Source organism: Nomascus leucogenys, chromosome 7b, assembly GCF_006542625.1.
Source record: "Nomascus leucogenys isolate Asia chromosome 7b, Asia_NLE_v1, whole genome shotgun sequence".
Taxonomy (NCBI): Eukaryota; Metazoa; Chordata; class Mammalia; order Primates; family Hylobatidae; genus Nomascus; species Nomascus leucogenys.
Window position 1 is genome coordinate 7021689 of NC_044387.1, and position 12787 is coordinate 7034475.

General features: G+C 55.3%; 1 protein-coding gene across 4 annotated transcripts in view; it reads right to left on the reverse strand.

Moving 5' to 3' along the window:
• The window catches only part of MPPED1 (metallophosphoesterase domain containing 1), a 99220-nt gene that overhangs the window by 69928 nt on the left and 16505 nt on the right, over positions 1 to 12787 (reverse strand). For all 4 annotated transcript variants that reach the window (XM_030815404.1, XM_030815405.1, XM_030815403.1 and 1 more), the window contains one exon: positions 5857 to 6038. In XM_030815404.1, the coding sequence (XP_030671264.1) occupies positions 5857 to 6038 (182 nt within the window). The remainder of the gene's footprint in view (positions 1 to 5856; positions 6039 to 12787) is intronic.

Consider the following 12787-nt stretch of genomic DNA (forward strand, 5'->3'; position numbering starts at 1 on the left):
GAGGTGTTTTGTAAGAAGACTAGACAATGCAGTGGCTGGATGAGAGAGATGGAGGCATTCTGCAGGTCTGGGTGGAGCGAGAGTTGGGGGGTCTGAGTGGTTAGTTATCATTTGGAAAGAAGGTGGCTGAGAGGCCTAAGGATGGACTCTAGGAGGAGCCCCCTTCAGTGGGCAGGAGGGGAATGAGGAACAAAAGGAGGAGATGGAAAAGGGCCCTGGAGAGGGAGGCCACATGGAGGCTGTGGCAGAACCCACGCTAGAGGAACCTGCGTCCAGCATCAGGTGCCACAGAGCTGAGAAGAGGAGAGGCTGGCCAGTACAAAGCCACCTGTGGCCTCTGGCAGTCACTACCGAGGGTGGCGCAGGGTCCTCAGGCTGTGGGAGCTAGGGGTGCAGTGAGGGCTGCAGAGGCTGCAGGCTTCCTGTGGCTGGGGGTGGGGAGGCCAGTCTGGCACCTGCCAGTCACAGAGAGGGAACTTTCTGGCATCTTGCAAATCCCAGCTCAGGAACTGACAGTTCTTGCAGGCATGGCTGTCACTCAGAGACGGCAGCAGAATTTGGACCTGGCATTCTTGCCTTGGGAAAGATGTGGGCGGTGCCAGGGCCTTGGGGTCAGTGGCTGCCTCTGCAGGGCATCCTGGGAGGAGGGTGCTTCTGGGTGCTCAGCCTCCCCTTCTGCCCTCAGCACCCTGGCCTCCAGGGGGGCCTGCATGCTAGCACATTTCATCAGGTCCAGAGCACCTGTGGCCCCAGCTTCTAGCCTTGTCCTTGAGACCCCAACTCAACTTACGCTCCCTGAGTCTTCTCAGATCGCTTCCCAAGTCCTGTGTGGCAACAGTGATGGCTCACACTGGTCTGTGTCACAGCTCTGCCATCCTTGAAGCCCCCATTTACTGGTGACCCACCCAGCAGCATTCAGGCATGCCCTGCCCTGCTGGGGTCACCATGGCCAGCTCACAGACAGGGCTGTGTCAGCGGGGTCAGCATGCCACTCATGGCTGCACATTCCTCTCTGTCCAGGGCTCCCCTGGCTGGCGCTGGGCATGAAGCCTTGACCCTCCCCTCCAGGGGCTGACGGTGAAGGTGGGAGACACCCCCCAGCCGCAAGGTGAGAGCCACCAGCAGAGCCTAGACCAGGAGCTCTGGGTGTACAGAGGAGGAGGGAACAGCCCTGCCCAGCGGGGTGGGGGAGGCTTCACAAGGGGCAGCTCTGGAGGGGTGAGTGGAGCATGGGCCCGGGACCAGGGAGGGGAGCTTGTTCTACGAGTGAGGAGTCCAGCTGGCCGGTATGGCTGGAGGGAAATGGTGCTGCTGGTGTTGAAGTTGAGGAGTCTGTTTTGCGCGGGGCAAGGATCTGGGAGCGGCAAGTTGTTCACCATGACAGATGTTTCACAATGACAGGGCTCCCGTGGTGCCCGGACTGTGCAAAGCGTTGCATGGGAATACTATTCATCGACCCTCCCCCACAGCCCTAGGGCAAGAAAATAATTCTCCCCGTTCTACAGGTGAGGCACAGAGAGGTTGAGAGACTGGACTGAGGTAACACATCAAAGAAGAGGAGGAAACAGGGGTGAAGACAGCTGCCTGGCCTCCAGCCACCCCACCTCCCTGCACTGACTGATCCATCCAGGCTGTGAGCTCCCTGCGGCTGGTGAGGAGCAAGGAACCACCTGCACATTCTTTGCCATTTTCAGCGAGTTTTGCTTTTGCGTTCACTCTTTATAGCTGGAGAACACGTCCTTATCAATTTTTTAGCTGCTTACTCGACATTTACAAATCAAGCTGCCGCTTCTATTTCATGAATACATTTGGGATATTAATGGCCAAGGGGAAAGAGGGGCTGCTCAGAGGGACTCTTTCATCCCAACCCGTCCCCCTCCAATGAACACAGACCCAGACAGAAGCCTGCAAAGGGGCAACGCATGGACACCAGTCACAGCCGAGCTGAGAGCAACACACCTCGCAGCAAGTTAGAGTCTGCACAAATTTAGCCACGCAGAGCCCGGTGAGGTGCCTTGTCTTGTCTTACGTGGTGGGTCTTTATTAATTTTTTGAATCTCTTCCTGTCTGTCTGGAGGTGGCCCCCAGAATATGATTTCAAATGCTTTCCATGAGATCAATGAACAGGGAAGGAGCAAGTTGTGAATTTCAAATTTAGAACTTTCTCATCCAGGAGAAGGGGCTGAGCCAGTCGGTGGGCGAGGGGGGCAAGGTGATGAGTTGGGTGTGCAAAGGTCTCCCGCCCTGTCGACTGGGGAAGGGGCTCATGGAGGCCCTTGAGTGGCTGGATGACGCCAGGATTGACCCAAGGCCCAGGGCTGTCACACCCCTCCTGGGACACACTTGGCACCAGACATCCAGGAGAGTTGCCTTTGTTTGAAATTACCAGAAAACCACACTCCTCCCCCATAGAAAATCAGACACAAAGAGAGAGAGACAATCCTAAAGAAGAAGGTAAAACCCCATGACCCCACCACCCAGACATCGACTCTGGAACATTCTGGAGCTTCAGCCTTCGCCGGGTACACTCTGGTTCTACAATCCATCATGGCCTTTGAAAAGTTTTCTAAAGGTCATCCCCATACAAAAACCTTCCCAAAGCTCCCCCTGCCCTTAGGATCAGCCCCACACTCCTGTCCAAGGCCTGGGAGGCCTGTGTGGACCAGTGCCTGCCCCACTGCCCTGCCTCTCCCACTTCCCAACACTCCCAGTGCTCTCCACTCCCACCCCAGGGTCGCTGCAGCCTCCGCGTCCTCTGCCTGGAACGGGTCCTGCCCAGAGCTGCACAAGGCCGCCTCATTCTCACCCTCAGGCCTGGCCCAACATCCCCTCCTCAGGGAGGCCTTCCGTGCCCACCCAGCTGAATGGCCATCACCACACGTCCCCAGGTGGGTCCCAGACAGACCCCATAGCTCTCTCTAATGAACGGCTCCCGTGCCGCCCTCATAGCTACGGAGCCACCATCCCCCCGCATCAGGCTGAGTGAGGCCCTGCGTGCTCAGGGTCTACCGTTACCCCAGGGCTTGCGACACACCTGACACTTCGTGGGCTCTCAATGAGGGTCAGCAATAGGATGACGGAATGTTTCTTTCCAGTCTCTTTTTCTCTGTGTCTGCTGTTGGGAGGGCTGTTGCTAGCTGAGACCAGACGTCCATAGCTCTCAGGAACTCCACATGCTGTAACACACGTGTTGTTCCACCGCCTTCCCTGCCAACTCAATCTCAGGGTTCAGGTCCAATGTCTTCCTCCCAACACCCCACCCCTACCCAGGGAGCCCAGATCTGGTAGACGCCAGTTCACGGGGGCAATCATAACAGGTACACAACACTTCACACTTTACAAGGCGATTCTTTCCTCCATTCCAACAGAGCCTCAAAACCACCTTTGGAGGGATGTGAGGCAGGGGAGCCTAATCGCTCCCTTTTAAAATGAGGCCCAGAGGGGCCACGTGGCCGCTGCAGTCACCCAGGCAGGAAGCAGAGCCAGACTCCAAACAGCATCGTCCACACCCTTACTTCCAATTAGGGAGGCTTCACCTCAAGAAGCAGAGGCAACACAGAGCTATACCAAGAGTTCAGCACTGGGGTCCAACTGCCCAGTTCTGCCATTTACAAGCTGTGTGACTTTGGGTAAGCGACTTCACTTCTCTGGGCCTTGGTTTTCTCCTCTGTAAAATGGGAATGATAATAGTTCCTGCCTCATTGTCAGGAGGATTAAATGAGTTACTAATACACACAAAAGGTATAGAACAGTACCCAGCACATACTAAATGCTCAGTAAACTTGAGCTTTATAGAAAAAACGCCCCTGTCCAAATGCACCGAATAGGTGCACAGTCCATCTCTCAGCCATGATCACCAAACTCTGGGGACCTGACCCACTGGCCAACCAAGGTGTCTCGCTTTGTGCAGTGGGCGAGTTCCCAAAATACCAGCGGCAAATGGGCTTCAATTCACGCTCTCATCCCCATGCAAATGCTCCTCCTCCCTCAGTCTGAAGCCCATTCCTCCTCGAGTGAGGGTCCTGACATCTGCAAACACTTCCAGGCAGCAAAGGGGCGAGGCCCGAGGGAAAGAAGCTTTTGGAAAAGGAAGACCCCTTTACAAGTTGTAAGTTCACACTTTCCACCCATCACGGGCACCTGGAAGGCCAGGCTGTGTGTGAGAGACAGTCCTCACCTTTCAGAACCTCCATTCTCCTCTGTCAAATAGGGACACAAATGGTAGCCACCTCAAGTAGCTGTTCCCAAATTCAACAAGGCAGAGGTGGTAGGAGCCTGCCACCCCGTGCCTGGCACACAGTGGGGGCTTGGCCCACAGTGACTCCAGCCTCTCTGCCTGGTAAACGGCCTCTTGACTCCACCAAGTGGAACCTCCTGTCTTTTGAAACCCATAGCAGATGGGACAAGCAGCCTCCCTCGGGGAAGGGGCCCCTCCTGGGGGGCAGCCCAGACCTGGAGCCAGTGTGGGCAAGGGGAGAATCCCGGAGAAGGACTTCAGGAGCCCTATCCCCCGGCCTGCACTTCCTGCAGCCCAAACGGGGCCTTTGATTAGAATTTCCCGTTTGAAAAATCAATATTTAAAGCCCTCTGCCTGCCAAACAGAAGGGAAGGCCTTGCTTATAAATATTTGTCTCGCCTGGCAGAGTCGGGCCCCTGGCTCGCCGCGGCTGCCCTGCCTTGCTCCTGGCCCTCTGCTTGCGCAGTCCCAGCCAACTGCACAGCGGGACGCCCCTGGGGAGGCGGAAGGGACCGTCTGGCAGCCACGTGGGGCTGCGCAGGAAGGTGAGCGGCCCCGCACCCACGCCTCCACGGCAGCAGGCCTGGGTGCTGGGCTGCACAGGGGCCGTCCATCTGTCTTCCCCCGGTGGGGACAGAGACGCCTCACTGTGAGGTTTCTCTGGATTCCAAGGCAAGTGAGTTTTCCCAGGGGGTCCCCCAGGTTTATTTCTTATTTTTGAAAAAAAGCACAAAGACAAAACCCAGGGGATGTGCTTATAAATCATCACCCACCACGGCGCAGTGCATGGGAAGGGGCTCTGCTGCTGAGACCAGCAGCTGCCCACATCTGGCCCCTGGAGAAACCATCTACATGGCAGTGGGTGACTGAGCTAGGATGAACCAGCTGAGCACCTACCCTGGCACCACTATTCTCCATGTCATTCATTCATTCACCCACTCAGCCATTCATTCATTCATTCATCAGTTTCTTTTCTTTTGAGACAGAGTCTCGCTCTGTTGCCCAGGCTGGAGTGCAGTGGAGTGATCTCGGCTCACTGCAACTTCTGCCTCCCAGGTTCAAGCAATTCTTCTGCCTCAGCCTCCCATGTAGCTGGGATTACAGATGCCCACCACCACACCCAGCTAATTTTTGTATTTTTAGTAGAGACAAGGTTTCACCATGTTGGCCAGGCTGGTCTCAAACTCCTGACCTTGGGTGATCCACCAGCCTCGGCCCCCTAAAGTGCTGGGATTACAGGCATGAGCCACTGCACCCAGCCTCATTTATCAATTATTTATTGAGGCCCTACCTTTGCCAGGCACTGGGGCCTGGACACACAAATGGACAAAGACATGGGCAGAGTCCCTTTTGGAGAGGGTCTTCCGGGCCAAAAAAAAAATCCCACAAACAAATGGAAAGTCACAACCTAGACAGATGCTGGAGGAGGAGAGGTCCAAGGTGGATGGGAGAGAAAGGGGCACCTGCTCTGAGAGGTCAAGGAGGGTGACCAGGCAGGCACAGGCCAAGGAGGGGGCCCAGGCAGTGCAGGAGGGAAAAGCAGGGAGGCAGCCTCGGGAGCTGGCGGGAGCCCCCTTCCTGCTCAGCACAGCCGCCCGCCCGGGGCAGGAGGGACCTACCCAGCCACTCGTTGAACTTCTTCACCTCGCTCGGGAGCCCCAGCTCAGTGAAGTCCCCAGCGTGGATCAGCACGTCGCCGTACGGCATCTGGATGGGGTCCGTCCTCGAGTGGGTGTCAGAGACGCAGACGAAGCGGGTATAGCCTGGAGGCTTGGGGGCATCGTGAGGCACCGGGTCCACCCTGCGGGGAGAGATGACACTGCGGGTCAGGAGGCCATGGAGCCACGAGCCTGCGGGTGGTGCCTCTGCAGCCCCATCCACCACACCTCACAGCCCCGTCAATCCCGCTCAGATCCACCAGACCAGGGACTGGACGCCCAGCCTTCCCAGGGGTTCACCCCGGCCCGAATCCTGACTTCTCTCATCTTTAGCCAGGCAAAGCATGTTTGGCCCCCAAGCCTCAGTTTCCCTGTCTGTAACATGGAAACGTCGGGTTGGGAGGCTGTTGGGAAGGTTAAAGGGAGTGAGAAGCGGGTGCAGCGAGCATCTGCCCTCCAAGCTGAGGTGCTGCACAGCTTCCAGCCTTTTGTTCGTTATCACCCCCAGAGGGGCCTTTTCAAGATGTCTTTTATTTTCCCCTACTCACTTCCCTCCCATGAAGCTTTAGCATCACAGAGATGCCATGTGTGTGTTTAGGTATCTCACGTCCACCTCTGCTTTAGACAGAAGAGCAAGACGTTTTTCTTCGCTCCCCAAGCACCAGATTTTACCCCTTAGGGGCGCTATGGCCCCCACTGAAACCGCATGGAGTAAAGCCTATGGTTGGGCGATGAGGACGACTGCCCAGGCTGTGCAGGGCACGTCCGCCAACGCAGGACAGCAGCACGGGAGGGGGAGTTTCAGGAGAACGTGTGAAATAAAGACCCTAAAGGAAAGGTGTCCATTTTTCAAAACTGTAAGAGAGTGTGATCATTTCTAGACCAAGGGCCTTCCGGGGCTGTGTCAGAAAACAGTCCTGGAGTCAGAAGACCGGGCTTTGCACAGCCTGGGTCTGCACATCTGTAAAACGAAGCTACTTCACCGAGCAAAAATAACATTTTAAAAAGCGGCATAAATGTAGGTTCTTGTGCCTCAGGAGCCCATCGTGGCCCTCTCATTTGACAGACGAGGATGCCAAGATCCAGCTGGGCTGAGCAAGCGGCCCTGGGCACCCCAGTGCAGAAATGTGGACGTGAGCTAAGATCCCAGCTCCCCATCCAGTGCTGTCTCCCCTACACGTTGCCTCCCCAGTTGAATGGTTTTACCAGGCTCAGAACTCTTAAAAACAACGCAATGACATTTCAACAAGCAGCTCTCTCCAAATGAGTGTGCCGCTCGAGGAGTTGTGTTTAAATCTAATTATGCGGCAAACCAAAAGCGGTGCCATATCAGTTACATAAATACTTTTAAAGACATCTTTCTAATTATCCTTTTTTTTTTTCAGACAATATACTTCGAAGAAATTTAATTAACACCTTACGAGAGACGTGGGTTCAGCATGCTAATGTGCGGGGCGCACTAGCGCGCTCCATCCACCGCAGCCGGAGGCGCCGAGCCAGCCTCCCCCCACCATGCCGCCGCGGGAGCGCGCGCACCCAGGGCCCCTTCCTGGGGGTTGTTAGGCCTAAGGAGAATCCCAGCAAGTCAGAGCTGGGTTACACTGGGAGGAAAATGAATATGAATCCGATGATGACCAACCAGGGAGGTGCTAGCTTTTCCTCCTCTCCACTCACTCATTCACTCATTCATTGAATACGGCACATCCTGAATGACTACCGTGTGCCAGCCCTGAGCTCAGCGGAGGGCCACAGGGATGAACCAGGCTGACCCCTGCTCACGACGAGCCCAGAGACTGATGGCGGCAGCAGACTTGGCCAGACGATGACAATACAGCCAGCACCTTTGACAGGGCAGCAGAGGGGACAGCGCCCAGAGAAGGCTCTAACCTGGCCTGGGGTCTCCTGGAAGCTTTCCATCAGGGGTAGTGTCTGAGCTGGTCTGGAAGCTGAAATCTCCTTCCCAGAAATTCCCACCACTCTTCTGTCCTCTGGGGCCCCCAATGACCCCCACTCCCCATGACAGACAGCTGGTGTGACCTACATACCCTACCGCCCCCACACACACAGCTGATCAGACCAAGGGCAGCCAATTGCTACTGGGCTAGTGGCCTGGCACAGGAATTCAAGTGAGCCAATCAAATTCATTCATTCATTTCTCTCCTTCTCTTCTCTCCCTTTCTTCTCTCTCTCTTTCCCTTTCTCTCCTCCCTCTCTCTCTCCTCCCTTTCTCTCTCTCTCCTCCCTTTCTCTCTCTCTCCTCCCTTTCTCTCTCTCTCCTCCCTTTCTCTTCCCTTTCTCTCTCTCTCTCCTCCCTTTCTCTCTCCTCCTCTCTCCTCCCTTTCTCTCTCTCTCTCCTCCCTCTCTCTCTTCCCTCTCTCTCTCTCCTCCCTTTCTCTCTCTCTCCTCCCTTTCTCTCTCTCTCCTTCCCTTTCTCTCTCTCTCCTCCCTCTCTCTCTCCTCCCTCTCTCTCTCCTCACTTTCTCTCTCTCTTTCCCTCCCTCTCTTCCCTTTCTCTCTCTCTCTGTCTCTCTGTCTCTCTCTCTGTCTCTGAGGTTTTGAAGATGTCATAAGGTGACAAAGACTAAGTCAAAGAGACAAAGAGAGATGAAGAAGGGAGAGACAGGGAGCACAATGCCACCCCCGAGCTGCTGGGGCCCCGACAGTCTACCCTCCCAGGAGCCCCGCCTAGCAGAGGAGCCCTAAGAGGGCCTCAGCTCCCACCCGCCACCAGCCAGCCAAGAGCAGTGCGGTTCTGAGGGCTCTGGTTGGGCTGGGCCTGCTGCTGGAGCCAGAGCTCTTTAATTAACTCCTCTCTTATTTCCCTGCACCCCGAGGCTTCTGGAGCACAGCGAAGATGCAGACCTAGTCATCCCCAGAGAAAGAAATAGACTCTCATTTCCCGGCACAGTCCCCCAGCTATTTGGATTGCAACAAAGGCTCAACTTTGAAATAATAACAACAGTAATGATTTCAATGATCCCCACGCATCAAGAGCTCATTATGTGCTCGGCATGTTACAGGCAGTGGCTCTCTTCACCCTCATAATGACCATCTAAGCAGGGTACTATGTGTAGCCCCATTTTACAGGTGAGCAAACTGAGGCTCAGAAAAGGCTGACTCGTCCACGATCTTAGCTACAGGAGCTGGTGCAGCTGAAATTTGAAGCTGGTTTTTGGGTCCAGAACTCATACCAGGCTGGACTATTACCAGGCTGGACTTCATTTCATTCAATCAACCTATGGACAAATCTTACTGAATGTCTCTAAATGCCAGGGACCTGCTTGGTATAAAGATACGTCTGTGGGTAGGACACCCACAGAGGCCACCGGTGTGAAGATCCAGAAACCTGACAATGTTTGCAAGTGAAGGAAAGAGCAAAAAGAGTCAAAATATGGGGAAAGAGGCCAGGCACAATGCCTCATGCCTGTAAACCTAGCACTTTGGGAGGCCAAGGCGGGTGGATCACTTGAGGTCAGGAGTTCAAGACCAGCCTGGCCAACATGGTGAAACATCGTCTCTACTAAACATATAAAAAAATCAGCTGGGCGTGGTGGCAGGCGCCTGTAGTGCCAGCTGCTCTGGAGCCTGAGACAGGAGAATCGCTTGAACCCAGGAGGCAGAAGTTACAGTGAGCTGAGATCACACCACTGCACTCCAGCCTGGGCAACAGAGTGAGACTCTGTCTAAAAAAAAAAGAAAGAAATTAACAACAACAATAGAAAGAGAGAGAAAGAGACAGTGAACAAGAGGGCATAATTTGAAGATCCAGCTACACCTGAAGCTAGACCCAAACTGGAAATTCTTAATATGGGCCAGTAGACTCCTTTTCATCCTTAAGCCAACTTAAGTTGTGTTTCTGATACTTGCAATGACAGTGAAAAGTTAGTCCATGCCCAAGCTCCCAGCTACTAAGTTAAAGAGTGGAATTTGAACCCAGGGCTTCACAACAGGAATCTGGGCATCTAATCTCAACACTTTGTGACCACAAAAAAAAAAAAAAAAAAAAAGTGCAAAATGGTTCTTTCTCAGTGACATTCTGCAGGGACCAGAGATAAGACGTGGAAGCAAAGGCTTCTTATTTCTTGGAGCCAAACTCAACTTCCCCAAAGCTTCTGCCTACTGGGGTGGCTCTGAGACCTGACACCCATCTCCAGCTCTCCCCAGCCTACGCCGATCTTCTTCCCATGGGATTCCTGGCAGCAGGAACAGCACAGAGGAGAGAACACGGCCTCCGACGCCAGACCCCAGGCTGGCACCCCAGCTCAGTAACCGCCTCCTCGCTGTGCCCCTGGACCCCACCAGGCTCCAGCCCTGCTCTGTAGGGTGGGGACAAGCCACTCCCTCTTTGTCATGTTGTGAGAACTTCGCCAACCTTCACAGCTGGAGCCCTGATGCCAACACCCCTGCAGTGCGCTCTGGATCCTGCTCTTGGTTCTTTCTCTCCCATAAGCCACTGGTTCTGTGGAAGTGCAGTTCCTGGTGCCAAAAGCCCAGAGAGGCATCAGAAGCAGAGGCTGTTACCCCTTGTAACCCTATTCCTGCAGAAATGGGGTGCTCTGAAGGTCCAGGCAGGGACAGCTTCCAACAACTCATCCAGCCATGTGACTGGGCATCAGCCATGATGTTTTAGTAGGAAAGGACCTCTAGTCCCTTCCTCTCATCTTACAAATGGGGAAACTGAGGCCTGGGGAGGAGCAATGACTGGCTGGATCAGCATCACACAACAATTGCCCCGACCCCTTGCCCAGTGCTCTTCCCACAAAGCACTGCATCCAAGGGGACCCTGGCCACAGGACCCTCCTGCGTCCCCACACCTGTCCTTCCTTCCCACATCCTGGCCTCTGCTCTTGCTGGTCCCTCTTCCTAAAGTGGCCCACTCCACGGAGGCCACAGTGCAGCTGGTCCTCCACGCCCAGGGATTATGCCACCCCCACCCCCACAGAAAGTCATCCGTGATCCCTGACACTCCTCCTGAGTCTTGCCGCCTGTCCCGTTCTCACTCTCTTCTCTTTCCTGCTTCCTATTCCCTGTGCTAGGCACCAGGCATGCAGCCCCATGGTCGTGGAGGGGAGAGATGCTTGGGAAATCCTCCCACAGATGAATGTGTCAGCGCAGACTGAATCAGGTGCCACAAAGCGTGCGCCACAAGGCCCAGCGCTGAGCACCTACAGCTGGAGCAGGAAGGACTTCCCTGAGGTGGTGACACCTGGGTGAGATCTGAAGGAAGAGTCAGTGCTCATAGGGCAAAGAGTTGCGATCAGAGGGAATAGCATGTGCAAAGACCTGAGGCAGGAGGAAGCCTGGAATGTTTGAGAAACTGGAAGCAGCCACCGCATCTGTTGCACAGCAGGACAGGGATGGAGAATGAGGCTTGAGAGCCAGGCAGTGCCGGGTTGTGAGTCCTCCCCACCTGCTTTGCTCCTTGTCCCCCTCCCTGCACTCCAGGCTGAGCTCCATGTCTCCAGGAGCCTCTCAGTGTGTGGACAGGCCAAGGAGGCACACGGCACTGGGTGGGAGTCCCAGCTCCCCATGCTCACCTTCCAAAGCCTCAGCGTCCTCATCTGTAGAGAGGGGGTCCACACCGACCTGGGACAGCAGGAAAGGCCAGGAACAAGGCACAAAGGGGCTACTCTAGGCCTGGCACGCAGCTGTGGCCTTCCATCCCACTCTACTGTAGCTTCAAGGACCCGGTGCAGCCTGAGGGGCTCGAAGGGTCTTTAAGCAATGACTCAAGTCTCTGCCATAACGCCTTTTAAAGGTCAGAGAGGAGTTGCTGTGCCTGGTGCCATGGCCTTGGGGACCTACGTGAGAGCTACAGGATAACCCTGTCCCCCAACACTCACTCTTGCCTTCTCACTGACCACCAGGCCAGTGGTCCGCCTACCCACCCAGGACAGAAGGGCTGGGCCTGGAGGAGCCTCCTGCGACCCCCACAGGGTTTCTCAGTCGCCGCGGCAAGGAGTCTTCAGCCTTGTTCACAGCCTAGAGGCCCAGCTCCAGAGATTCCTCACCCAAGCAAAGGCGGCCTCGTCACCAGCAGGGTCTCTGGGGGCAACTGCATAAATCACAGGACTCAACCAGAGGCCATGTTTGGACTGTCACTGTTGTTATTAAATATAAATTGTGGATTTATTAAATAAGGCCCCCTTGCTCCCTCACCCCGGAGACAAAGCCCAGGGTGGCGACAAATCACATGTCGGGAAGTGGCAGCCATCCCCCCACCGCTCCTGGGAGCAGCTGACTCGCCATGGAAATCCATTCAGCCACCTCCAGCAGCCTGCATGCTTCCAAGCTTGGGGTGTGGAGTCTGAATGAAGTGGCAGTGGGAGGCAGCAGCCCCCTCATCCCTGTGCCCACCCTGGCTTTACCCAGCTGTGCGCAAAGTTGTGTTTCAAAGCTGGAGCTTGGAGCACGCTCTCTCCAGGGCCCCATCCAAACCCCAGCTGCCTCGGAGCCAGCAGGAGCCAGCAGGAGCCAGGAACTCTCCCCTCTGCCGGAGGTGGTGGTGCAGAGCAGTCCAGGATGGGGTGGGGCAGGCCAGGTGTGAATCCTTGTGGGGCCTGCTCCAGCTCCCCAGCTAAGCTCCTTCTCCATAGCACTTACCATCGCCAGCATCACACGCTTTCATGACCATCTGCTAACTGCCTGCCATCCACTGGATGTAAGCTCAGCACAGGCAGGGGTGCCTTCGATCACTACTGGGTCCCAAGCACCTCACCAGGCCTCGCATGTGCTACCAATGCTGAGTGCTTGCTGCCCACTGGGCCTTCTCTACGAGGATTTAACTATTTCATCCCCAGTATTACTGTGCGCAGCATTTTTTTCACCCCCTAAGAACCAGTTTTCACCCCTTGGAGGCGCTGTTTCCTCCACTGAGAATGCATGGACTAGT